The sequence below is a fragment of the Pholis gunnellus genome (genome assembly GCF_910591455.1).
Source record: "Pholis gunnellus genome assembly, chromosome: 11".
In the NCBI taxonomy this organism is placed as follows: domain Eukaryota; kingdom Metazoa; phylum Chordata; class Actinopteri; order Perciformes; family Pholidae; genus Pholis; species Pholis gunnellus.
The window spans coordinates 20,269,238-20,296,301 of record NC_136538.1 but is presented as its reverse complement, the minus strand read 5'-3'; the positions used below and the strand labels follow the sequence as shown (position 1 = coordinate 20,296,301).

The window sequence follows — 27,064 nt, the reverse complement described above, 5'->3', positions numbered from 1 at the left end:
TTTGATTATTTCCTCTGTGTGTCTGTCTGTCTGTCTGTCTGTCTGTCTGTCTAACTATAGGTAGGAGAATGCAGTAAATCAGCCAGTTTCATCACTCACCTGGACTGGTCTCTGGACAGCAAAATCCTGCAGACCAATGACGGAGCTGGCGAACGCCTCTTCTACCGAATGCCCAGTGAGTCGCTACAGTCTAACGTTGCACTAATGAGACAGTTTTCTATACTGTAGGGCAACAATGTGCATCAACACCTCTCTCGGCTAAATATTAAAAAAATGTGATTTAATTCAAGAGGAGGTCGAAATGCGGACCTGAAAAATGTCCCCTCTTAAATCCCATTGTCTCCTGTTGGAGAGTGTGTAATGATCAGAGCAAACTGAAAACACAAACATATTCAAGACAGTAAACTGTGCAGGAAACTGTGTGTGCGGTGTACCAGACACGTTCATACACGAAACTCTCTGCAACTCAACTCAGAACAGAGTCCAGCGTCCAGCGTAGAAGATTAAAATCAGCACCATCCACACATTTCCTTTTTCTTGTTTCTGTCTGTGAGAAAACGATTACTATCGATAAAATTGTGCACATCATAGGCTGTTTGTTATCATTAGCATCAGCTGAAAGATAAACGGGTGAAACATTTGCTGCAGAAATGAAAAAGTGAATTAAAGTGAATTAAAGTTCGTTGAAATGCAGACTGCTTTCTTTCTCCGCCTCCTGCAGTGGGGAAGCCGATTGTCAGTAAGGAGGAGGTGAAAGGTCAGCGCTGGGCGTCCTGGAGTTGCGTCCTGGGCTCCGATGTCGGCGGCATCTGGCCGAAATACTCTAATCTAACTGAGATCAACGCAGTGGATGCCAATCACGCTGCTGCTGTACTTGTGACCGGGGACGACCTCGGCCTCGTTAAGCTCTATCGCTTCCCCTGTCCGAGGAAAGGTCTCTACCTTTCTTTATTTTTGGGTCTTTTATGCTTTCTTCTCTCTGTTTTGTTGTTTAAATGTGAGTCGTCTGTTTTCTCAAAGGAGCTAAATTCAAGAAGTACATCGGTCACTCTGCCCATGTGACCAACGTCCGCTGGTCACATGACCTGCAGTGGGTGCTGACCACAGGTGGGGCCGACCACGCCCTCTTCCAGTGGAGGTTTCTGCCAGAGTCGGTCATGAACGGAGGACCGGATACCAACATACAAGGTGGGAAAACCGGGAAGAGTTCAGAAGAAAATCTGTGAAGCACATTAGATGATGAGGAACAAAGTAGAGTCATTCAATACGAGTATATTTTCATTACAGAGTAGATGCAAACAGTGCGTCTTCAATGGGTTTCAGGTTATTTTGAGGCTTTGGAGGGGGTCTCTCAGGTCCTTTGAATAGATTCATTGGTCCCCAAGAGTTCTTCCTCAGTCTTCAGAGAGTTACAAGGGTCACATACTATAAAATGAAGCCTTTATTCTCTTATAATTGTGACTTTTTCTCCAAATATTATGACAATTTGTTCTCGAAATCAAAGAGAACACAGATATGTGGGAAATATTTTCATTTGCAGAAAGTTTTGAATCAGCAGATATTATGCAGACACACATATAAGCTTCCTGGGGTTTTAAATTAATTAAAAGGCATTAATTTATAATTGAAGTGAATAAATGCTAAACAGACTAAATGTAATGTTATATAATATGTAATATAGAACCGACCCCCTTAATGTGGTGCCAGGTTTTCTGAGGCTATAGACGTCCTTTGAGAGGATTTCAAGAGTCCAATCGTGATCGAGTATTTTCAGTATTTTCTTTTGAGAATAATATATATTGTGTTTTCTTAAGTAAGTTCTTGGTTTGGGTTTATGGGTCCAGATTAGAGTTCCACGGTTCTTGTAAGTGGTGCCAGGTTTTCTTGACCCTTGAAACTCATGGAAGTGTCAAGGGTCTCTTCAGTGGTTCCAGGTTTCAGAGGGTCCCAAAGATGTCTTTGTGAGAGTTCCCCTGAAAAGACCCTTAAATGGTTCCAGGTTTTGTTGCCGGTACCACATAATGGGGTTCAACAAAGGTTAAAGGATAAATGTACATGAATTGGTATAATGATCTATTCCATTACTGAAATGTAAGTAAGCATCTGCAGAAAGTACAATGGGGCTAAATTGAAGAAATAAGTAGCTCTGCTATGTAATAAATGTCTGCAATGGACAGTTTGGGTAGTAATGTGAATGTTCACCTTTGTTTTCATTCACCCAATTAACCAAATCACTGGTTTAGATGACGAAGTCACACAGAACATGTCTGTCTGTCCGTCTCCTCTGTAGACAGTCACAGGGACTCCAACAGCGAGGAGTCGGACAGCGACTTGTCGGATGTGCCGGAGCTCGACTCCGACATTGAGCAGGAAACGCAGATCAACTACGACAGACAGGTAGGTCCCCGAGCAAGGCACCGAACCCTCAGAGCTGCTCCAGAGTGGTTTCACGGAGCAGCTTGTAGCTCCGCTGCATCAGCTCCTCGTTCTCATTCAGCCTCAGCCTCGGCAGGGCTCTGCGCAGTTGCCATGGCGATCCTAAAACACGCCTTATCTCCAAACCCAGCCGCTGCCTGGCACACGTCCCCGTGACTTCCATTTTGCCGTGCGCCGCCAGTGTTGCAACAATGTGCTGTTTGGAGATAGAGCTCAAAGTGTGTGTGTGTGCGTGTGTGTGTGTGTGTGTGAGACAGACAAAGAGAGAGGCTGTGTGTGTGTGTGTTTAGATTCAACAATAAAGTTTAATTGGAAAGAGCAGGAAAACATGGATTGTTATTTTTTATTGTAATCCCTCATCCTCGGCCTGCCTTCCTTCCCTTTTTACTATTTCATTCTCCCCCCTTTTCTTACATCCTTTCTCCTTATCTCCCTCGCTTCAGTTTCCTCCTCCCCTCTTTTCTCAAAATAAATATCTCAACAAGTAGTCGATGGATTTGCAAAGACCTTAACGGTCCCCAGCTTGATTCTTGTGGTGACCCCCTGACGTTTCCTCTGGTGCAGCCATGAGGTTGACATTTTTAATTACATTTCTCGACACCAATCGGATAAACTGTCGTGAGACTTTGTACAGATATTTATAGATGAAGATGCATAACTTACCTCCACCTTGTCAGATATACCTTGTTTTTTAACGGGTATATCTCAACAACTGTTGGATGGGTTGTGATGAAATGTCGTTCAGACGTTCATGTTCCACTCAGGATGAAATGTAATAACTTTGGTGATCCTCTGACTTGTCATCCAGCAGCATCATCAAGACGTTTTAATGTGTCCAATACTTTGGTTTATAACCAAATACATGCAGAACAAATGACATTCCCATCAGCCTCAGTTGTACAAATGTTAGCATGCTAACACGCTAAACCACGATGGTGCACATGGTAAACATTACACCTGCTAAACATGTTGAGCTGCAGAGTCTTGTTTCTGTTGTAAATGAATTACTCTCGTAATCAATGTTTAGCTCACACCCACTTAAAAGATGAACATACATGTTTTTGTTAAGATGAACAGCGAAGGTAAAAGGTTAACGGGGACGATTTTTCTCTGAGATGATTATACAGTTAGAAGAAAACAGGAAAAGTTGTGGAGTAAACAGGGAGTCTAGATTCCAGACACAGCGAAATGGTCTGTAGCTCACAGCGCTGATCCACCATGACGCTCCAGAAATATGCAGTTTTGTAAACGAAAAGCAGCATGAAAGTGGAGCGCTGCCAGTCCCGAACCTCCTGGGAGCAAAGTCTCTCCCTGTGAAACTCTCAGACGGCTGAAACACGCCAACTCACCCTCAACAGAACAATTTGCATGAAAAATGAGCAGGCGTACTCTCTGCTGAGTGCGAAAACACTGCAGACTGTGTTCATTCTCTAACCGACAAAGAGGAGCCGAGAAACGTCTACACAGCAGATGTCATGTTGTTATGTTGAGAGTATTTATTAATGATTGTGTCTACGATGTCATAGATGATCTATGATTTCATTTTCTTGACGAAATGAAGATGATCTGTCTGTCCGACACTGTCCACCCCACACCATGTTGATGAGACACTTTGAGACTTTGTAATATCAAATAATGTTGATAATGCAACAAGAGAAATGATTATATTAGTTTGGTCATTTGGCTGTCATGTCGTTCTTTGTCTTACTTCTATTTCGGGGATAATCAAAGTTTTGGAACTACAGTTCCCGTTTGAGGGTTTTAAATAGGAAGTATAATGTTGACATGGATTTAGTGATTTGGTGTACAATCTGAGCCCTAGTTTGCAGTGAAACTTCCCGACCCCGTTCCTGGTCCCCAGAGGATGAATCCTTTAGATTTTGATCTGGCTCTCAGCAGCTCCACTACTGTCTTAAAAAAGCTAAATAATCATGATGTAGTTTTCTCTGTCCAACACTTTCATGTTGACTTTTTGTTGTTGGATTATGACACAGCTTGGCATATGTGAAAAATGAACGTGTGTGTGTGTGCGTGCGTGCGTGCGTGCGTGCGTGCGTGCGTGCGTGCGTGCGTGTGTGTGTTGATGCAGGTGTATAAGGAGGACCTGCCTCAGTTGCGACAGCAGAGCAGAGAGAAGAAACTGCAGGTTGGATCTCTGAAGAGGCAGCAGGGACCAGACCAAGGCCTCCGACTGCAGTTTGTTCACGGGTAACTTATCAGTTTGACTTTAATAGCTCAGTTGTGTTTCAGCATAAATTCTGCTCATGTTCACAACTTTCTGCAAATTTAAAAATATTTCCCACATATTTTTGTATTTAGATTTCCAGAATACATTGTTGGAATATTTTGAGAAAACGTCTAAATATTACGAGAATAACAATAATTTAACGGTTATAAAATCATAATCATGATCATAAAAGGACTACCCAACGTAGAACACAATAATTGAAATTAAAAGTTTGGTTTTATCTGGAATGTAGAAAAGTTACATTATTAGCATTTAGGTAAACTATTGATAAAATAGTTTGACAGAACATTTTATGATTCTAAAACAATATTATAGCCTCTAAGGGTCCAGTTCAAGAGTGATAGCAGGTCCTAACACTGTGTTTTTAATAATACTTAATAAACACCTACAAATTCTCCTTAATTATACAAATAAAACATGAGTACAGGCAAGTCTTGTTTATTTGTCTTTTATAAAATATTGCTTCTTTCTCAGTGTAGGTAACAGAGTGAGAAGACTTTCCACCTTTGCCTCAGGCTCAGGTTCTAGTGAAGGAGGAATAATGAATTACAGAAATAATGTCCTTTTAAGTTGTAAAACCTCATAGTGAGAGCTTCAAACAGTAATTACAGAATGTGGAGAAAAGAGGGCTGAGTTGTGACATTGTGCTGACCTTCTTCAATTACTGATGACCCTCATAACTTCTACAGATGTATGTGTTGACTTCTGTTATTTATGAAGGCCTGAAAATGGATGTATTAAAAGGCGAATGATGTCCACGGAGGCTGGGTTGCGCGGCGCCTCGTCAGTATGACTGTCGACCTTTTCCATAAATGACTGAGCTCTTATTTTTCAGACTGCGACACACAAACACGTCAGCGAGCGATCACAGAGATAGATGTCTGGTTGGTTGGTAACATTAATGCTGTGTGTGTGTGTGTGTGTGTGTGTGTGTGTGTGTGTGTGTGTGTGTGTGTGCAGGTACCGTGGCTACGACTGCAGGAACAACCTGTTCTACACTCAGGGGGCAGAGGTGTTGTACCACGTGGCGGCGGTGGGCGTGGTCTACAACCGGCAGCTGCACAGCCAGCGCTTCTACCTCGGCCACGACGACGACATCCTGAGCCTCAGCATCCACCCGCTGAAGGACTACGCTGCTACGGGACAGGTACACACACACACACACACAAACCCATAAGATCTGTATGAAGGATCTGTGAATACTTGAATTGTGTATCCTTGAATGCAATTCGTGAAAAAGTCATGTATTGTGTGTGTGTGCAGGTGGGGAGGGACCCGGCCATCCATGTGTGGGACATCCAGACTCTGAAGTGTCTCTCTTTGCTGAGAGGTTTCCACCAGAGAGGAGTGTGTGCTCTGGACTTCTCAGGTAACAAGTGTGTGTGTGTGTGTGTGTGCACATCTGGACAAGGAATAATGTTTTGATGCATGCCACACACCAACTATGTGTGCTGCATTTTGTTATTTCTTATGCGCCTGGCAGTGGTGGAATGTAACCAAGTACAGTTACTCAAATACTGTACTAAAGTACAAGTGCAAAAAACAATATTTCAAGCAAATGGTTCTGATCAGGGTTCAGGTCGCTCCTTTTAGGTTTGTCGTGTTTGAAAACCCTCCTGATGTATTTCCTCTCTGTGATCCGGATGCAGCCGATGGAAAGAGTCTGGTGTCAGTGGGAGTCGATGACGGACATTCACTTGTTGTCTGGGACTGGAAGAGAGGAGAGAAACTCGCTACTGCCAGGTACAAAACTGTTAAACAACAACTGCTCCCATTACTACTAAACCGACATCAGTGCTACTACTATATCGCTGCTTCAGGTACAAGTAACATTGGTGTTTATAAGGAGGAGAGGGCAACGGCTAACGACTACGGTCTTATACTTTAAAGTGCTGTTCATCCTGCATTTCTTCTGTATTTACTTGTTCTTCTTTTCTGCAGGGGTCACAAGGAGAAGATCTTTGTGGTGAAGTGTAATCCCATGCTGATGGACAAACTGGTCACCGTGGGAATCAAACACATCCAGTTCTGGCAACATGCAGGTAAAACTTCAGGAATGATTTCTGAACTGGTTTCAATTCACCAGAGATCCACACACTGAAACTACAGCTAATTACACTCATTCATGTTTTTGCAATAAAGTATTTTTAGTGTGTTTTGCTTTCTGAGAATCTGGACGCGTCAAAGGTTTCCACTTAACTATTTTCAGTGTTTTGCTGTTTGTGTTGTTTTTCATTCGTAATATGATCGCCATGAATTAATTTACATTCTATTGTCCTCTGCTGACCTTTTGCTGCTTCAACAGCCGGTGTCCCAAAAGAGACAATTAAAGTCTGAAATTAAATGTAGACTCCTCTGTGTAACAGTGGTGACATTTGTGTGACAGGTGAAAAGGAGAGTGGGATGGTTGACAATTAGTTTGCTGCAGATTGCATCAACATGTATTCTTCTTCTTGCAGTCATAATGCAGTCATATCTAAACACACATAATACACATAGTCCCAGAGTCATCCGTATCCTTCCAGAGGATATCATTACCTTAAAATATTCATACATAAATTAGCTCAGAAATCATAACAAAATACATCTTTCCAAAATACTGCTGCTTGAAGACATAAAAATGTAAATTACAATCACAAAGTAACACCTTGAATACACACCATAGATTAGAACAGTATCCAAACACATTTGACAGTTGCCACATCAAGCTTTTATTCAAAGTTTGTTGTTTAATGAAGTTGTGTCTGATGGATTACTTCTCTGTCTGTCCTCCAGGCGGCGGTCTGACGTTCAGGCGCGGTGTGTTCAGCAGCGTCGGCCGGCCGGAGACCATGATGTCGGTCTGTTACGGCCGCAGCGAAGCGCTGGTGTTCTCCGGCGCCGCCACCGGAGACGTTTACATCTGGAAGGAAGCGCTGCTGCTGAAAACAATCAAAGCCCATGACGGACCGGTGTTCGCCATGTTCTCCCTCGACAAGGTGAGGAGGACAGGTGTGTGTGTGTGTGTGTGTGTGTGTGTGTGTGTGTGTGTGTGTGTGTATTAGAGAGATGCTTCTAACTGCTTCATGAAAGTAAAGCGATTCTTCAAGTTGAGTCAGAAACATCTTTTCCATTGAGGTTCGAGATGAACACCTTTTGGCTCAGAACTTGTACCCCTTCAGCTCGAAATCAAAACTCAAAACAATAAATCAAAGTACAAATACTGCTGTGATTTCAAAAAAGAGCTGCTTATAACTAAAAGTGAAAGATGCGAAACAAGTGGAAATGTTCAAAATATTAAATGATGTATTAAACAGCCAAGGGTTTAAAGGATTAAGTCTTTTCTTATTCGCTGGATCTCCAAACAACAACACACCTGCTGCTGCTGTTTGGCAGCCGACTCTCTAATGTTTTTTTTTAATTCATCATTTCATCCTGAACCGCCTCAACTGATTCTTTTCGACCTGAAGAAGCAGCAGTTCTCCTCTGAGCTCTAATTATGACTTCTGTATCCCATAATTATGACGTACTAATTAATAATTATGACTTACCATCTCATAATTACAACCCAAGAGCTCATAATTACGAGATAACAGGTGTGACAGTGTATTCTGTGACCTGATTAGGACTTTCAGCTTTATTCCCACTGCAGTCCTTTGGATTACAAGCTTTTATAATGCTTTTATTTTGATAGCTGTGTCCAAATTGCATCATCTTCTGCCATCGCAACAATGGGACAATCACAGGGTTACATAAAAATTACACAAAAATTAATCTCTTTAGGCTTCGAGTATCGCGTTTGTGTCCACTAAGCCAGAGCACGGACCAATCAGCATCCTGTGAGGAGCTGCTGACTCCTGTGGGGGACTGTTTTAGGATCAGTTAGTTCAGAACTGGAGAATATTTCTTCATCACTGAAGGCTTTTCTAGACAGAAAAAAAGTTTTCGCTCTTTTCTCAACTCGCTTCGGTAAAAGTTTGATTGATGGATCATCCAATCACCAGCCTCGTATCTTTTGAAAGTACTTTTATGTACTAAGTCATTTTCACTGTGTATGTCTGTACAATGTACAATAAATGTACTGTTATGTTCTGTCTTATTGAGATATTTTACTCTTAATTATACGTTTTTTTTCGAGTAATTCTGAGATACAGAAGTCATAATTACAAGATTTGGTCTTTCTTCCCCTCTGGTGAATGTGTTTGAACCTCCTCAACACTTGCACTCAGTGTTTGTCATTTTGAGCAGAAACTTCGGCTAAATGCCCAAAAACTAAATGTAGGAGTGAGCAGACGTGTAGGAGATTTAAATGTATTTTGCTGTTGGCATTTCTTCTTCCATCTGTTTCTCTCTCTCTCTCTCTCTCTCTCTCTCTCTCTCTCCCCCTCCCATCCATCTTCTTTCTCTCTCTGTCATTGTTTTAACTCCCTCTCTTCATTCAGGGTACGATTCTCTCTCTCTTTTTATGTAACAGGATTTACAGACAGACGAGCCGATAGACTGACAGGAGAGTCTAGATTTACCAAAAACTCCTTTAAATCCACAAAACCTCATCCCGTGTGAGCTCATGTTCAACCTGATTTCATATGACATTTTGTCATCCGTTTATGTTATTTTTTAACTTTATTCAGAAAAATTTTATTCATTATTTGTACTTGAAGGCAGCATCTGTATGTGAATGTTGTCAGGTTTTCATCTTCAACATACAAATTCAAATTTAGATTGAATCTTATTTTCTCTTTCCCTTCAGCAAGATGCACATTATAACCAGCATCACATCTCCCAGTAAGCTCTTGAAATTGTCATTAAATTACAGCAATTTAAAAAGTGGCCTGTTGGCCTGTTTGCTTTCAAACCGACGTCTGCATCCCAAACCAAATCAGGGCCTCGTGTCCCAAAAGCATCTTAAGGCAAAGATGATCTAAAAAAATCCACCTTACGAACCTGGAAGCACACGGTGATGTGTGGAACCGGTGGAGTTCTTCTTTAGAGGAACACTTTACCCATAAAATGATCTTTTGTTTGTCAATTACTTTGAATATCTTCATCTCTTCTGGCTGAAATCAAACTTTCCAGGTGGTAAATGTTCAGGTTGTTTTTCTACAAACATGGAGACGAAAGATAAGGAATGCTGTTGTGACTTGTGACAGTCTGACTCAGGAGCTTTATAACCAAATGAATGAAACCATGAAATTAACCAAATGAAGTTTGTAACGTCATCTGCTGCTCACACCTGTCTGCTCACACCTGTCTCCTACTCACAACTGTCTGCTGCTCACTCACACTTTGCTGACTAAAAACAAAAGGTGGTTGTGCAAGAATTTATGACTTTGAAATCTAGAATTGAGGAAAAATAATTGTCTATTTCCAAGTGTTCACTTTTATAGAATATCTTTATTATAGAGTTCAGGGTCTCAGTGAATGTTTTATGACTCAAAAGCAAAAACTAACTTAAAAAAAAGGAGTAAAAATAGACTCTATCCGACACATCGTCGACTGTGTGAGCTTCTTCTGAGGAAACATCAAACAGATGTGAAGATCTCAGCCTGAGTGGGAGGGTGAGAGGAAAAACCTGTCAGGGGAGGATGACAAGACTGAAGGATGGCAGATCTGACAGAGGAAGGAAGGAAGGAGGAAGGGATGGAGGGAAGGAGACGGATGTGACGGTCTCTGACTGAAACCAGGGATCTGATAGAGTGAAGATATTAGTAGAGTAAAGATCTGTATTTGCCACTTATTGATTTATCTTATGCACCAGCAAGGATCACGCCACCGCAATGTGATTTTGAAGGATTAATGAAATGAGGTAGTATTGGATGTTGAGGATGGAAGGACGAGTGGATAAGGAAGTTTAGGATGGGCTGGGACAGATATTCTGATGGAGACTCAGTTTGGATCTGTCTCTGTAGATGAAACTGAGACAAACAGGACAGGATGTGGTATAAGGAGGTTTATTAGAGGAGTGGCCCTGCTCCCAAAACCCAAATTAACTGGTGAAATCAATAAATATAAGTATTTCTTTTCAGGGCTTTGTGACGGGCGGGAAGGACGGTGTGGTGGAGCTGTGGGACGACATGTTTGACCGCTGTCTGAAGACGTACGCCATCAAGAGAGCGTCACTGTCCCCGGGCTCTAAAGGTGCACACAACTACCCTTGACCCTAAAACCAAGTGTGAACCCTCAAACACCACTTTGAGAACACGACAACACATCCTCACTTTCCAAAAATATACTTGTTCAAAACTTTTGTTTTGTGGGAAAAGAAGGCAGACTAAGCTACAGCTGCATCCTACACCTCTACGTGAATGTCTCTCTGACATTGATTATTTAATTTGTGACTGTGTGAGAACTTATTATTATTTTTATTTTAATGAACTCAATAATGTTAAAGCTGCCTTTTAAAATGTCACGAGTAAAGTAAAACATTGTGTTACAGCTGCTTCTTTTCATTTGTGTTCTCATTGACCGTTGACAGGCCAGAGATGCTCTTATAACAGCGGTTACATTTTATTTTTTAAGTTGTGTTTTTAAGTTATTTATTTGCGTTTTGTAGATTTAATTATGGGGAACATGGTCATAATTGCTGGCTCTGTCAAGGGTTTTAGGTAAAGCAGTAGAAAACAGTAGAAACTCGTCTATCTAATACTGCCATCAGGTGGACACATGAGGACACACACTTCTATATAAATATAAATATAAATGTGTGCGTGTGTGTGTTTGTGTGTGTGTGTGTGTAGGCCTGCTGCTGGAGGACAACCCGTCCATCAGGGCCATCACTCTGGGACACGGTCACATCCTGGTGGGAACCAAAAACGGAGAAGTCCTGGAGATCGACAAGACCGGACCCATGACCCTGCTGGTGCAGGTACTGTATGTCGTTCTGACCGGCCGGCAGGTTTCTGTGAACTCCTCAAACATAGTCCAGTCAACAGTTCATCCTCTGTTATAAAGACATGTTAAACAACAGCACTGATGCATCGGGCATCAGGCTCTGTTAGCAGCTAGCTGATTCTCCACTGTCACACTTATCTTAAAGGGATAGTTTGGGTCTTTTGAAGTGGGGTCGTATCAGGTACTTATCCACAGTCAGTGTTTTACCTCCAGTCAACACGTGACCAGTTTGAAGAAACAGACAGAAGTACCAGCACGGGAGCAAAGCAATGTACTGCTGTGGACGGTATACGCTATATTTCCACAGCTTTACCTTATTGTTATTGTTTCTGACGTGAAACTAAAGCCTTTATCTATGTTCTCTTCAAAGCCTCCTTTGTCAAAAACATACATTTGACCTCGAAGGACAAGTTGCTGGTAAATTGCTGCCTCGATCGGTTAGTTTGTTTGTTTTATGGTATCCCTTTAACTCTGAACGTTTGGCCTCCACGTGAACAGCTAACAACATTTCCCAGAATGCAACAGGTGTCCTAATGGAAAAATAAGTGAAGCTTATGGTTGACGCTGACCAGTGGACATGTTGGGGGACCCAAAAAAAAAGATGATGAGTTAATGGAGGTTCAACATCGTTAACTGACAGAACAATCTCATCATCAGATCCATTAGTCATCATATGATCACATGCTGAGGATGATCATGATGATGATTATTATTATTATTATTATTATAATATATGAAGTCACTGAAAGCTCGACAAGAGCTACTAACTGGACTTGTGCTTCTGCATGAATAAATACATTCATGTCTTTATCAAATGGATCAATTCCATTAGAAGTGTGTGTGTGTGTGTGTGTGTGTGTGTGTGTGTGTGTGTGTGTGTGTGTGTGTGTGTGTGTGTGTGTGTGTGTGTGTGTGAGTGAGAGAGGACCTCAGGTATTTTTAAATGTCTGGTAGTCTGCAACGGCACCTGTTGCCATGGTGAGGGGAGCAGTCTGCTGCAGATCGATCAGCAGTTGCAGAATAAAATGTTTCGTGTTTTTAATGATAACGGCAGCGAAACAAAAAGAGACACCGGGCTTTACACTACTTTGTGACTCAATTCTAGCGTATTTCTAGAAGAATATTAATTGTAAACTACAAAAAAAAAAAAGATTGACCTGAAAATCATGCAGCTAAAGAGGGCCCTGAGCAGTGTCTGCAGGTAGTCCATATGTAGCCTAAGAGGTGAAACCCAGGGCAACAAAGCAAACAGGGATTTTAGCGAGTAAATCAGATTAAACAATCAAACTGAGCGGCCCAGTGTCTTACAGTAAATACAGTAAATGTATGTCTTCCTGATAAATGTGTGTGTGTGTGTGTGTGTGTGCAGGGTCACATGGAGGGAGAGGTCTGGGGTCTGGCCCCTCACCCCCTCCTCCCCGTCTGCGCCACCGTCAGCGACGATAAAACCCTGCGTCTGTGGGAGACGTCGGCCAATCACCGCATGGTGGCCGTCCGCAAGCTGAAGAGAGGTAAAGAGATAAAGGACCAGACCGCCAGCTTCAATGTGTTTTTACAAATCCTGTATTTTAGACTCTATTTTCCAAATCATACATCAGTTCTCAGATTAGTTTCCTTCCTTCGAGACATCTGCTGGTTTAAGTGAGATGATCCACCTGATAATCATCATGTCGTACTTCAGTTGAAAGCAGAGACTGTTGGACACTCCAACATTTAGGTTTTGAGAGTTTCCTACTCAACTAAAATGTCTTAAATGCAACCTTAAATGTCATGACCTATAGATTGTTAGGGTTAGTTTTCATTACACAGCTCTTGAACAAAGTGTTCGTTGGTCAGGAAACTCTCAAATATCACACGTTTCTCAGAAGGTCCCTGGAACACAAATATAGTATTTTGATGATCATTTACAAAACGGTGCTTGTAATAAGTTTTCTCTTTTGATGAAGCTAGCTTGTGCTATAGACACAAAAAAACAAGAACAGAGTCAGTGAATAAAACAAAAAGCTGACAGTAAACGAGGTCAACGCTTGGTGCAAGCAATCACATGCAGGCTGAGAACAGTTTAAAGTTACAGAGAGGTAGAAGTGCTTTTATTTATAGGTGACTTTGCAGTTTTTAAGATTACTTTGGACAAATTGGCTCCATTATGCAATAAACAAAAGAGAGCTGACAGAAAACACAAGGGAAAGAGGCAACGAAGATCCCCGGCTGGACTGTTAACATCAGACTACTGCCAAGTCAGTGAATAATTAAATTACCGCGGTGATTAACTACAAACGTAACTCACAAGGAAACCACTGACGGACTGTGTGTGTTGTGTGTTTTCCAGGCGGTCGCTGCTGTGCCTTCTCCCCTGATGGAAAGGCGTTGGCCGTCGGTCTGAGCGACGGTGGCGTGCTGGTGGTGAACGCCGACACACTGGAGGACCTTCTGAGCTTCCACCATCGCCGCGACGCCATCTCTGACATCCGCTTCACCCCAGGTACACACACACACCCACACACACACACACACACACACACACACACACACACACACACACACACACACACACACATCAACACTTATATTACTGCCTAACCCTCTGAACCAGTCAAAATCAGTCAAAGTTGTTGTCACGTGACTGTTGGTGTCAATCGAGTCAATCATGGCTTCCCAGTTGTGCAGAATTAAATGTTTTTTACAGGTTTTACAGATTTCGACAAATGGTCTGTTCAAGCACCATCGGAAAAGTTAGAATCCAATGACAATGCCTGTTATATTTTCAAGAAAACATGCTGGCGGATATATCCACTCATCCTCACGCATGTTCTCAGACTTAGGTAAATTCCTGGCGGTGGCGTCACATGACAGCTTTGTGGACATCTACAACGTGCTGAGCAGTAAGAGAGTGGGGATCTGCAAAGGGGCGTCCAGTTACATCACACACATCGACTGGGACGCTCGAGGTAACACACAGCGCTCTACATCTTCACCTGTTGCTCAGTTTTAAGCATTTAGGAGCAGTGGGCTGCAGCAGTGCAGTGCCTTTAATTTGAAAGAAAGGGTTTAATAAAATGTCCGTCAGACGGTAATTTACATTGAACAGGGCGAGTTCTTATCAAACCTTTTTGAAGCCTCGACTTTGGCATTTTGGCCGTCGCCATATTTCAGCCAAGTATAGTTTTCAAGAAGTGACACGAGAGGGTGGAGCTAAGTACAACCGAACACTGAGTACGACATTTTTAGTCAGCCAAAATGTTACAATTAAATACAATTTAAATTACACCTACAACACCCAAACTGGACAACGCCGTGGTAGCGACCTGTCAATCACAAGGAAGCCCTAAAGCTACTGTGCTTTATGGTCTATTCTACTCTAAATGGGATCATAGTTTGAAATTCATGTTTACAATGTTTACTGAAGTTATAAATCAAGTGAGAAGAAAGGTAATTCTTTCAAAGACTTCTGTATAATCAGACTTCTTTTTGCAACCAGAGGAGTCGCCCCCTGATGGCCATTAGAGATAGTGCAAGTTTAAGGCACTTCAGCATTGGCTTCACTTTTCAGAATCAGAGGTTGCTGCCTGGTTTCAAGTTAATTAATTCAACAATTATAAAAGATCCATTATGTATTTATGTGTGTGTGTGTGTGTGTGTGTGTGTGTGTGTGTGTGTGTGTGTGTGTGTGTGTGTGTGTGTGTGTGTGTTTTGCAGGTAAACTGCTGCAGGTGAACACAGGAGCCAAAGAGCAACTTTTCTTCGAAGCCCCGAGAGGAAGACAACAAACCATCAAAAACTCTGAGGTGTGTGTGTGTGTGTGTGTCAGAGTGAGTGTGTGTGTTGGCTCGGAGGTCTATTTTTTGCTGAGTTAAGATCTTTATCACAATCTTCAAGCTAAGCCTTTCCTGTGTTTGTTTGAAATGACAGATGAATGCTGGGAGAAAAAAAAACCAAGGCTGGATTAAATATATAATGTTCCTGCCAACTAAACATAATGTACCAACTAAACTTTGCTTTTAATTTAAGAAATACAACAACAGAATCATGCTATTTTCAGAACGTTGTTGTTCTGGGTTACTTATCTGAGTGTTATTGTCCTGTTTCTAATCTTACTGTTCAGTGATCGTGTGTATTATGTTACTGTGTGTGTGTGTGTGTGTGTGTGTGTGTGTGTGTGTGTGTGTAGCTGGAGCGAGTCGAGTGGTCCAGCTGGACGTGTGTTCTGGGTTCGAGCTGTGACGGGATCTGGCCGACGCACAGCGACATCACCGACATCAACGCCGCGTCGCTCACCAGAGACAGAACGCTGCTCGCCACCGGAGACGACTTCGGCTTCCTCAAACTGTTCGGCTACCCTGTTCGAGTACGTGAGATGGAGTCACTGGTCGCTCTTTACATGTGAACATTTACCTCAGATTAACAGGAGATTAACATTTGATAGACATAAGATAAACACAAGATAAACATGGCTGTTTTTGAGTAAATCTTTTATCTGAAGCCGACTGGTTTCAGCTCAGTGATAAGAAGACTTCCAGACATTATTTTAATATAATTAGAGAATTTATCAAAGAAGACTTTCTTTCTTTACTGCCTTATTTTGCCTTCTTTTCTCTCCTTTCCTTATTTCTTTCTTTGCTCTATTGTTGCATTCCCCTTTATTTCTAAATTTTCAATGTAGGACTTGTATTTCTATTGAAGTATGTTTTTATTTTTGTCATCAGTATTTTTGTTCTCCTCCCTCCAGGGTCAGTACGCTCGTTTTAAGCGTTACGTGGGCCACAGCGCTCAGGTGACAAACGTCCGCTGGGCTCAGGACGACTCGGCGCTGCTGACGGTCGGCGGGGCCGACACCGCCCTGATGATCTGGGCGAGGGAGCGAGGAGGCGGGGTCAGTGTAGAGGGGGAGGGGCCTTTGTGTTGCGACACCCGACCCACCGTGGACAGCGAGGAGTCGGACGACGACATCGAAGAGGACGGAGGTGGGTGTGTCCCTATTTTTTTCAAGAAGCTGTTCTGCACTTGCCTAAAACAAGTGCCCAAGTGCCCTAAAACAACATCTGCAGTTTGCTGGTTAGCCGTGGACAGACACAGAGGTGCACACAATCACTCACAGACCGACGCCTACACACGACCGAGCTCTAGGTCCTCCTTGCAGAGGAAATAATAATAATACAAATAATAAAGATATTAATACTCCAAGCCTAGCACGAACCTTTGCTCAACAAAAGTCAAATTTGTGTGTGTGTGTGTGTGTGTGTGTGCGTGTGCGTGTGCGTGTGCGTGTGCGTGCAAAGGCTATGACAGTGACGTTGCCCGAGAGAAAACGGTGGATTACACCACTAAGATGTACGCCGTCAGCATCAGAGAGATGAGAGGAACCAAACCTCACCACCAGCTGAAGGAGGTGTCTGCTGAGGAGAGGTATACACACACACACACACACACACACACACACACACACACACTTTACTGTCTGCTGGGAAAAACAGAAAAGTGAAAGGACTGAAATGAATAGCCGAGTAGAATAAATAAACTACATTTCTATGAGAGAAGCAGAGGTGGAAGAAGTACTCAGGTCTTGTACTGTATATTCTTGCCGGCTGCAGTTTAAGCTTTAAAATACTCCATTTACACTTAAAAGCTTTAGAAACCGTTTGTATTCTGCTGTTGTTGACATTCAGCGTGATGATTTTTGAATTTAAAACACTGAGATTGTTTGTACAGGCTGACATTTTCAGCAAACTCTTGATTGACTATTCATCCATTCATGTTATCCTTGGTGTGTGTCATCAGTGGTCACTGTGTGTGTGTGTGTGTTTGTTTGTTTGTGTGTGTGTGTGTAATTGCATACCCCTAAACAGTTGTATTTGTGTGTGTTTGTACCTGTGTGTTTAAATTTTGCATCTCAAGCATGCACAGTTTCTGCATGATCGATTAGTGTGTTTTGGTCCCTTCATGAAACAAACTTGTTGGCTCAGTTCGTCTGTTTGTTTCCACATTGCACATGCTAACGGATTATTATAATTTCAGTGTTTTCAGTGAGTTTCTGTCTTCAAAACACTCATCAATAAAGGGCATTGAAAAACACTGAAATTAAATAAAAACTAATCGTGCACGACAAGATTAACAACCAAATTCTGAAACAAATGTTAAAAAGTGAAAGAATGAATCACCAATCCTTAAATGTAAACTAAACGCACGTCTTCCTTGTTGCGGTAGTGACTTTAAAGTTCTCCCAGAAAGAGTGCCTTACCGCCAAGATGTGCTTTAGTAAAAAAGAAAAGGAAGGAAATTCTAATTGTTTTTGTAAATTTGCAGCAGTACAGACACAAAAGTCAGCCTTTTCCACTACAGGAACTTAAGGACCTGTAACTTCAGGTGCATTCAACAGCTCGTGTTTAGGAAGTTTGATTCTTCCACATACAGGTCTGACTCAGAATACCCGCCTCGTAATCTGTGTAAAATGTAATTGTTTGCACAGTATACGTTAAAAGTTTCAAAAAAGCTCAGGAAGTGTTTTTTCCACTTCCTTGTCTTCTAATTCAGGAGAAAATTGACAAGCAGGATGTTTTTTTAATGGTATGGAGTGCAGAGAGCAAGCAGGAACGGCAGTTATTTTAAGGATACCGATGTTTCAAAGGTATCACATGTAAATGTAGAAGAACATCCATTAGTATCACTTTCATCATAGTTGTCTGTCCTACAACTGAAATGCACTCTGCACACTTTTTTAGTGAGGTACATCCAAAACATCAGGTTAAGTTCCTGTAGTGGAAAGGCCTAATGGTGTCGAAGTACACAAAGTACCCTTGTGTGTTTCTAACAGAAAGACTTTTGTTTGTGTCCCTTTGTGCTACCCTTACTTCCTGAGTGTTGCTCTCTGGCCTTGTTTGTAGAAACTTTTAATATCTGTGTTGTGTTTTAACTTGCATTCCCCTGGAGGCAGGGCATTGTCAAGTAAGTATGAAACTTACTGTGTAGATGATTTGTAGACGGGCTAAATGTCAATATGATATGTCTAATTAGATTATATGTTCTGTGTTACAGCATCCGAATGTAGGGATGCCTTCAACAATAACAGCTATAATATACTGCTTGTATATAGTCTTCTAGTGATTTGATCACAGAAGATAAATACTTGGAGTTTCTTTATCCAAAATCTTGATTTAATGAGCTAATGAGATTAGCATTCTCTGCCTTTCCTTTCATTCCCGTATGAAATGTAATGCTTGGTTTATGACCGCCGCCAACATCTGCTGGTTCCGTTGGCGTCCATTCAACTTAAATAAATAGATGAAAATAAAACAAAGCACTACACAAACAATAAAGCAACAGGTTTGGCCTAAGTGATGGCAAATAGAACAGGTATAAAATAAAGATGTTTAAGATTATTGTTGTGGATGTTTTAAAGGAAGAGTGTGTGAGATTTAGTGGCATCTAGTGGTGAGGTTGCAGATTGCAAGTAACAATATGACCCTCTGCTCACCTGGTCTGGTATAGGTCTCTTTAAGATTTTATAACTACAAGGAGCTACTCTTAGCAATACTCTGTTCTTTTCCATGACTAAATAATTTATTTTAAAAACATATATTGAAAAAAATTAATAAATTAAGAACAGGATTAGAAGTTATTTACAATTTAGATATATTATCAAATATTGTTTCTAGAGCAGCGACAGTTATGTTTACAAGAGCAAAGTCACTTTATTAAATTATCTCACTGGAAACAAATCTAAAATGTCAATAAAATAAAAACTTCACTCTTTTCGATCAAAGTAATCCAGCTCGTCCACACCTAACTAACTGACCCTGTCAACATTATACTTCCCGAAGTGAAGCATCATGGGAACAGTGGTTCCTAAACTTAGAGCAGGATATGGTTGTCTGAAGGGGGGCTCACAGTGTCAGACTTTGAAGACTCCTGCACTAATTCACCTGTAAAAAAGATCTGACCCAGGACTAAAAACTGACTGTCAGTGCCTGTGCATGTCAGCCTGTTAACACAGTTAGCAACACTAGCATGTTAGCCTGAAAACGAAAGCTAGTATGAGTAGCATGGTAGCATTTTGTTAGCATGTAGCTATAGCACCCAGCTAGTCACATTATAGTTTCTCTGAGGCATGAGGCCTTTATGTGTGTTTGAGTGAGTGTGTTGTTGTGTTTGTTTGTGAAGAGGTGTGTGTAGGTGTGTGTGTGTGTGTGTGTTTTCTAAAGCTCTGTACCTTGGTTCTATCCCTCTGCTGTCCAGGGGATCCAGGTAACACCTGTCCACCTGTCTGTTCACCTCTTACTGTTGTAACACCTCTTCATTCTGCGTGTGTGTGTGTGTGTGTGTGTGTGTGTGTGTGTGTGTGTGTGTGTGTTTGTAGGCATTACCTCAAACTGTCACATTGTTTGGGGAATGAATCTAGATTTTGGCATAAGAGTCTCTATAGTTATTTTAAATGGTTGTAATAGAAGTAATAATAGTAATACTAATAGCGGTATTCTTTACTTTATTTGTAACAAAGTGCTTTGTGTTGGTAGACGATGTTAATCAAACCTGTTCCGAAAACTGTAAGAAAAAGCGAAGATTTCTGACTTGATTTGTAAATGTTGAGGTTGTATTTATTGTTAAACATGCAGACATTTTGATGAAAAATACAGACTTGGTGTACAAAGGCCTTCACTAAACTACTTTAATATCACGTTTATCTGATAATACTAGTATTGCTCAGTACATTTACCACATACTTACTACACCAGTACTTTCGCTATTACCATTTATAGTACCATAATATAACTTTTGCTAGTAGTAATACTACAACTACTGCTACAGCAAGGAACTACTATTACAGTATACTCTTTTACTAAATATTACTTCTACAACTATTACTCTTACCTTTACTGATACAACTAGTACTGCAATAGTACTGCTACAAATACCTACCACACTGTTACTTCTTTTTTACTATTACTACTTGTATTACAACTGTTAGTTTGCTTATTACTACTTCTTCTACGTTATTAAGTACTCAGTATTCATAGCGCTAGTAGGTTTTGTGACAGAAGGAACAAAAAGAACCCATCTGTCTGTGGCTGACCTGTCTGTCTGTCCTGTCTGTCTTCAGACTGACCATGCTGTCTCACTGACTGTTCCTCCACCCGTCTTTGATGGAGGTTGATTGATTACTTGATTAATAGTCTGATTGGTCCTCCAGGCCTCCGGTTAGTCGAGCGGCGCCGCAGCCGGAGAAACTCCAGAAGAACAACGTCTCCAAGAAGAAGAGACTGGTGGAGGTTTGTCTGTCCCTCGACCTGTCTCTCTCTCTCACAGTCCGTCTGTCTGCCCTCCTGTTTACCCGTCTCCTCCTCTCTCTTGTAGGACATGGTGTTGGATCACGTGTTTGGTTTTCGGGGCTTCGATTGTCGCAACAACCTTCACTACCTCAACGACGGCACCGACATCGTCTACCACACTGCCGCCACCGCCATCGTCCACAGCCTCTCCACTGGTAACCACTGCAACGCAGTCATAACACACACACACTTTTGACCTTTTCTGACTGGTCGGGTTATTTAGTTTAAGTCTCCTCTTGTCCTCCTCTCCTCTCTTAGTTTCCATCCTCTTTCACCAGCTTATCCTTATCAGTTAACAGAGCCCATGACATTCTTTAAATGTGTAAAGACGTCCACAGTTATGAGAAGGTCATGCAGTTAAAAAGTACTCAGAACTTCTACTTAAAGGAAAAGTGTGCTTTTAAGGATCTAATGGGATACATAACTATGTGTTAATCAGTGCATCAAAGTGATGTGTTCATGTGACCTCTTGTGCTGCAGGAACTCAGAGTTTCTACCTGGAACACACTGATGACATCCTCTCTCTGACCGCCAATCAGCACCCGAAATACAAAAATGTCATCGCCACTGGACAGATCGGTACACTGAGCATGTGTGTGTCTGTGTGTGTTTCTGCATGTTAGTGTGTTTCTCTACTAACTCGTCTGAGCTCAATGAGTCCTGCTTTTCTCTCCTCTGCTTCATGTTTAACCTGCTTGCTTTACTTGTTTTCCACTGAGAGTGAATAGAAACAGACCGACAACACTTAACACAGAGGAAGCTTTGTCTTTAAAAGGAAATCAGCAGATGTTCATTTGAAGAAGGATAAGGGACGGAATAGAAATTGTTTCATGTAGTTTATATCTTCGCGGAAAGAAGCGTAGAGAGCAGGAGAAGTTCAGCTTTTTTCAGATTTATTGTATAAATAAAACAGTTATCAGCTAAAATCACAGTGAACAAAATACTCTGTAACAAGTAAAAGTCCTGCGTTTAAATGGTACTTCAGTAAAAGTATAATCAGGAAAATGTATTTAAAGTATTAAAAGCAGAAACATGTCTCCTGTGACTGTTGTACTACTTCATATTATATCATTAGATTATTATTACTTACAGGGTTTTACTGTTGTAGATGAGGTGGAGCTCATTTTGAATTTAGGATTATTTTATTTATGCATTAATCTGCTGATTATTTTAAGGTTGATTTAAGCAGCAAGACTGACCCATAAACATTTATCTTTACTGTCATGGCTGAGCCTCTTTGAAACAACTCACTTCACACTTTTATCTGTTTTTTTTGTTTTGTTTTTGTGTGTGTGTGTGTGTGTGTGTGTGTGTTTTGGCTGGCCTCATTTGTCGCCGTCTCTCTCACAACACCTCAGGTGACATCAGTGAACTGCCAGGTAAAAAACAAACCGCACCCCCGCCTCTCCACGACGGACACCCTGACACCCAGAGACCAGCGGCAGAGTTTTAGTTTTAGAACTCAGGATTTCCCTTCTTCCTGGCTGCTTTTGGTTTCAGTTCAGGTCGATGAAAATCAACAAGCAGTGACCTGAAACACCAACAACATGCTCCTCTATACTTTAATATTCTAATATTCTCATCATTTTTGGGGCTTTTTGCCTTTATTTCATAGTGCAGCGTCACAGCACCTGCGATGAAATCAACCGAAGCCAACAGGAAAACATTTCTAAAAAACGTATTTGTTGATGACGCTACCAGTGCGATGTTTTAACAGAGAAGCACTGCTGTTGGTCTGGTTGTCAGAGTGTTTGTAGGCTGCATCGATCCCTCTCCCGGCTCTGTTTCTGTGACACTCTGTCACCCTTCTGTCATGCTAAAAACCTCTCTCTGCTCTCCTCGTGTCTCTTGATCTGTGCGTAGGCACCACTCCCTCCATCCATGTGTGGGATGCGATGAGTAAACAGACTCTGTCCATCCTCCGCTGTCCTCACACTAAAGGCGTCGGCTACGTTAACTTCAGCGCCACAGGGAAGCTGCTGCTGTCCGTTGGAGTGGATCCTGAACACACCATCACTGTGTGGCGCTGGCAGGAAGGTCAGACGGCCTAGTCATTAAAAGAGTAAAAGTCCATGAATTGAAAATGTTCCTCTTGCAAATCTGGAAGCATGAAATGTTTTTACATGATAACATTTGACAGATGACAAGATCTTGGTGTGTGCATGATGTGAGAATAGTAATTAATAGTAATTAAGATAAAAAATACATTTAAAATAACTCCACTGCAGGATCCAAGGTGTGCAGTAAAGCCGGACACCCGGACCGGATCTTCGTGGTGGAGTTTCGGCCGGACTCGGACTCCCAGTTCGTGTCGGTGGGAATTAAACATGTGAAGTTCTGGACGCTGGCCGGCGGCGCTCTGATGTACAAGAAGGGCGTGGTGGGGACGGTGGAGGACGGCAGGATGCAGACGATGCTGTCTGTCGCCTTCGGTGCTGTGAGTCACCTGCTGAATTATTGTCGCTGTTTGTAAAATCACCTGAAACACGACTAAATATATACGCAATATCAATATTGATAAAACTGAGGTACTGAGTGTTTATCTATCAGAATTACTGTTATTTTAATCATGTGAAATGTGATTCATTATTAGCGTAACCAGTGACGTGTGTTTGCAGAATAACTTGACGTTCACTGGAGCCATTAACGGGGACGTGTACGTGTGGAGGGATCACTACCTGCTGAGGGTGGTGGCGAAGGCTCACACCGGGCCGGTCTTCACCATGTACACCACGCTGAGAGACGGACTCATCGTCACCGGCGGCAAGGAGAGGCCGTGAGTAACACACCTACAGATGGTTACTAATGAACATTCTTCATTCCACCTCAAGGAAAATCTGTCAATATTTAACCCATTTTTCCCAAAGAACATATTTAGTAGGAAAAACGATAATTTTTTTGTCTTGAAACCTCAGAAACAAATGACCTCCTCATTTGTTGTGTGTGTGTGTGTGTGTGTGTGTGTGTGTGTGTGTGTGTGTGTGTGTGTGTGTGTGTTTCAGGACTAAGGAGGGCGGTGCGGTGAAGCTCTGGGATCAGGAGATGAAACGTTGCCGAGCCTTCCAGCTGGAGACGGGACAGCAGGTGGAGTGTGTCCGATCCGTCTGCAGAGGCAAAGTGAGAAGTTTAGACTTTTGATCTTCACCCCTCAGTTATCGTCCTCCCTCAGGGCAGCTCTTCCTCATCAGCCCACATCCTCCTCTTCCTCCTCAGGGTAAGATCCTGGTGGGGACGAAGGACGGGGAGATCATCGAGGTCGGGGAGAAGAACGCAGCGTCCAACTTGCTGCTGGACAGTCACGCTCGGGGGGGGATCTGGGGCGTGACTGCTCATCCTACCAAAGAGCTCTGCGTCACCGCCAGTGACGACGCCACCATCCGACTGTGGGACCTCGCTGACAAGGTACACACACACACAACGCCACCATCTCACTGTCACTAACTAAGTGGTAAAAGATAATATAGAATAATTATTCATTAAAAAAAAGAAAATTTGAATCAGCAAAGACTTGAAACAATGCAGATTTTCTTTTCAAGTCACCGTAGCCCTCTTGTCCTGGTCGTTGCACATCCCGATGCTATTTATGTGACAAAGTCTGTCAGACAGAAATGTAAACAACTGGTGACTCACACACAGACTCAGAAGGTGAAAAACAATCCCACATTCGCTGTGACGGCTGGTATTAATATCCTTCCTCCAAACTCTCCAGAGGAATATTTATTCATAAGAAGAGTTCAATGATCTTTTTTTCCCCTAGTATATTGAATGAGTTCTTGTTTCTTTTTCTCTCCCTTTTTGTAGAAATTGTTGAACAAGGTGTGCGTCGGCCACGCAGCCCGGTGTGTGAGCTACAGTGCAGACGGAGAGATGCTGGCCGTGGGGATGAAGAACGGCGAGTTCCTCGTCCTCCTCGCCAACACACTGAAGATGTGGGCGAAGAAACGAGACCGCAGCGTCGCCATCCAGGACATCCGGTGGGAGAGAGTGGAGTTTGAAAATATACATTTTTAATTTGTCAAATAAAGCTGTCAGATAAATGTAGTGGAGTATTTGTTTTTTTTTAAGTATTTGTACTTGGTAAATGGACTTCTACTTGTATACGTGTACATTTTTAATGCCACCACTGACATTAACAGAAAAAAATACGTAAAAGTATACGTAAAAGTATTTTCACAACACTGAAAATTCATAGATGAAAATATGTTCTTAATATTACTCTGAGTGTGAGGATTAAGGATAATAAGGGGCATATTAATTGAGTAGTGCTGTATCTTTCGTTTGAGTGAACTCTTGTATATGTGTGTGTGTGTGTGTGTGTGTGTGTGTGTGTGTGTGTGTGTGTGTGTGTGTGTGTGTGTGTGTGTAGGTTCAGTCCGGACCGGCGGCTGTTGGCGGTCGGTTCTGTGGAGAACACGGTGGATATCTACGATGTGAGCGGAGGACCGACTCTGAACCGGCTGGTTTACTGCAGCGACATCCCTGCTTTCATCTTGCAGCTCGACTTCTCTGCTGACAGCTGTTACATACAGGTAATATACACACACATATATACATGTATAAACACTGTATATAAAGTATATATACACAGTAGATACTGTATAATGTATCTATGAGCTAGAAACGTTCTGTGTGTTGTTTCTGCAGGTGTCTACAGGAGCTTATAAGCGCCAGGTGTTTGAGGCTCCTTCAGGGAAGCTGGTGAACGACCAGACCATCATCGACAGAATCACCTGGGCCACCTGGACCAGGTTACACACACACACACACACACACACACACACACACACACACACACACACACACACACACACACACACACACACACACACACACACACACACACACAAACTTTAAACTGTAAAACCTAAAAGTCAAAGAATAAAATGAGTTTCTCCATATTTAGTAAAATCCTAATGTAACTGATTCTGTTTTCTGAAACCGTTCATTTAAATTAAAGGACTTTTCTCTCCCACAGCATCCTGGGAGAGGAGGTTTTGGGGATATGGCCACGAAATGCTGACAAAGCTGAAGTGAACTGTGCGTGTGTGTCTCACGCCGGCCTGAACGTCGTCACCGGGGATGACTTTGGATTGGTCAAACTGTTCGACTTTCCCTGCACAGAGAAGTTTGTGAGTCACAACCTTTTCACATTTGAGCTCTCAAAAATATGTGTCTCGATGGTTCCACAACAATTCTACATTTCTCACCAAACATTTAATTTTCAACAAATCCTCCTATTTTTGGTGGTAAAGGCATTAAAATAAAGGCAAACATTGTATTAACTTCTTTATTATTAACAAAACCACCAGACTTACCGCTGCCTCTATTGGTTGGTTTGTTATTGTGTAACTTTCATAAATCCGAACGGACCCTTTTAAACACTTAAGTCGCACAATAACACAAACTAACTAACCGATTGAGGCAGAGGTAGACCGGTTTTGCTGCCCTCGTCCAGCAGCACGATGCTTTGGTCCCATGCTGGTAATTCTGTCTGTTCCTCCAAACTGGGGGAGCGCTGACGGCCACACCTTTATGTCTGCAGGCCAAACACAAGCGCTACCTCGGCCACTCGGCTCATGTGACCAACATCCGGTTCTCCCATGAAGACAAATATGTGATCAGCATAGGAGGAGACGACTGCAGGTAAAACGGATCACTGAAATGGAGAACCCCTGCTGTTTTCAAAATGTATATATTTTTATGGCAATGGAATTTTTATTCATTAACCACATTTCAGTAAACATAGTCAGTTACTTCCCTCAGCTTGTCTCTACATGTTGTGTTAAATAAATCTTACTCTGAATAAGTTGCATTCCGTTAAACTGTGTCAACGTCTGTTTGTGTGTTTCAGTGTGTTTGTGTGGAAATGCCTGTAAAACGCAGAGACTTCTACCATCTGGTGACGCTTTTATCCAAAGCGCCTTAAACAGCACCACAAGTGGATCCAGAGGGAATCGAACCTGCAACCTTGAACCTTTTTGTTTTTAGAATTTAGAAATTGGAGATGGAAGAAGACGAGACGTTTAGATTCTGTTCTGGTGGCGAAGGCAGAAAGCTTCAGACTGAAGCGGGAACACCTGAGAAGCTTCATGATGGATCACAAAAAGAAACCAGAAGAATCATGAGATGTTTGTTCTTGGTCTGAACTTTGTTTTTGGTTTACTTGAATTCACAACTGCCCAGTTAGTCA

General features: G+C 42.1%; 1 protein-coding gene across 4 annotated transcripts in view; it reads left to right on the top strand.

Annotated features, from left to right (window-relative positions):
• LOC306703388 (echinoderm microtubule-associated protein-like 6) overlaps positions 1-26,750 on the top strand; it is a gene marked incomplete at both ends in the record, with an annotated part of 54,765 nt that extends 28,015 nt beyond the window's left edge. The window contains 34 exons of one of the 4 annotated variants that reach the window (XM_079169349.1): positions 61-175; positions 722-934; positions 1,021-1,188; positions 2,291-2,397; positions 4,526-4,644; positions 5,645-5,831; positions 5,948-6,053; positions 6,334-6,427; positions 6,626-6,726; positions 7,460-7,662; positions 10,690-10,801; positions 11,401-11,528; positions 12,924-13,065; positions 13,884-14,036; positions 14,371-14,502; positions 15,251-15,339; positions 15,723-15,899; positions 16,281-16,515; positions 16,831-16,957; positions 20,736-20,814; positions 20,900-21,029; positions 21,355-21,453; positions 22,233-22,253; positions 22,738-22,911; positions 23,103-23,311; positions 23,493-23,650; positions 23,877-23,991; positions 24,088-24,276; positions 24,676-24,848; positions 25,241-25,403; positions 25,519-25,622; positions 25,850-26,003; positions 26,417-26,517; positions 26,726-26,750. In XM_079169349.1, coding sequence (XP_079025475.1) covers positions 61-175; positions 722-934; positions 1,021-1,188; positions 2,291-2,397; positions 4,526-4,644; positions 5,645-5,831; positions 5,948-6,053; positions 6,334-6,427; positions 6,626-6,726; positions 7,460-7,662; positions 10,690-10,801; positions 11,401-11,528; positions 12,924-13,065; positions 13,884-14,036; positions 14,371-14,502; positions 15,251-15,339; positions 15,723-15,899; positions 16,281-16,515; positions 16,831-16,957; positions 20,736-20,814; positions 20,900-21,029; positions 21,355-21,453; positions 22,233-22,253; positions 22,738-22,911; positions 23,103-23,311; positions 23,493-23,650; positions 23,877-23,991; positions 24,088-24,276; positions 24,676-24,848; positions 25,241-25,403; positions 25,519-25,622; positions 25,850-26,003; positions 26,417-26,517; positions 26,726-26,750 — 4,602 coding nt within the window. Of the gene's footprint in view, positions 1-60; positions 176-721; positions 935-1,020; positions 1,189-2,290; positions 2,398-4,525; positions 4,645-5,644; positions 5,832-5,947; positions 6,054-6,333; positions 6,428-6,625; positions 6,727-7,459; positions 7,663-10,689; positions 10,802-11,400; positions 11,529-12,923; positions 13,066-13,883; positions 14,037-14,370; positions 14,503-15,250; positions 15,340-15,722; positions 15,900-16,280; positions 16,516-16,830; positions 16,962-20,718; positions 20,815-20,899; positions 21,030-21,354; positions 21,469-22,232; positions 22,254-22,737; positions 22,912-23,102; positions 23,312-23,492; positions 23,651-23,876; positions 23,992-24,087; positions 24,277-24,675; positions 24,849-25,240; positions 25,404-25,518; positions 25,623-25,849; positions 26,004-26,416; positions 26,518-26,725 lie in introns of all 4 variants that reach the window. The other 3 variants (XM_079169348.1, XM_079169351.1, XM_079169350.1) reach the window with 3 other exon arrangements.
• Between the last annotated feature and the right edge of the window lie 314 nt (positions 26,751-27,064).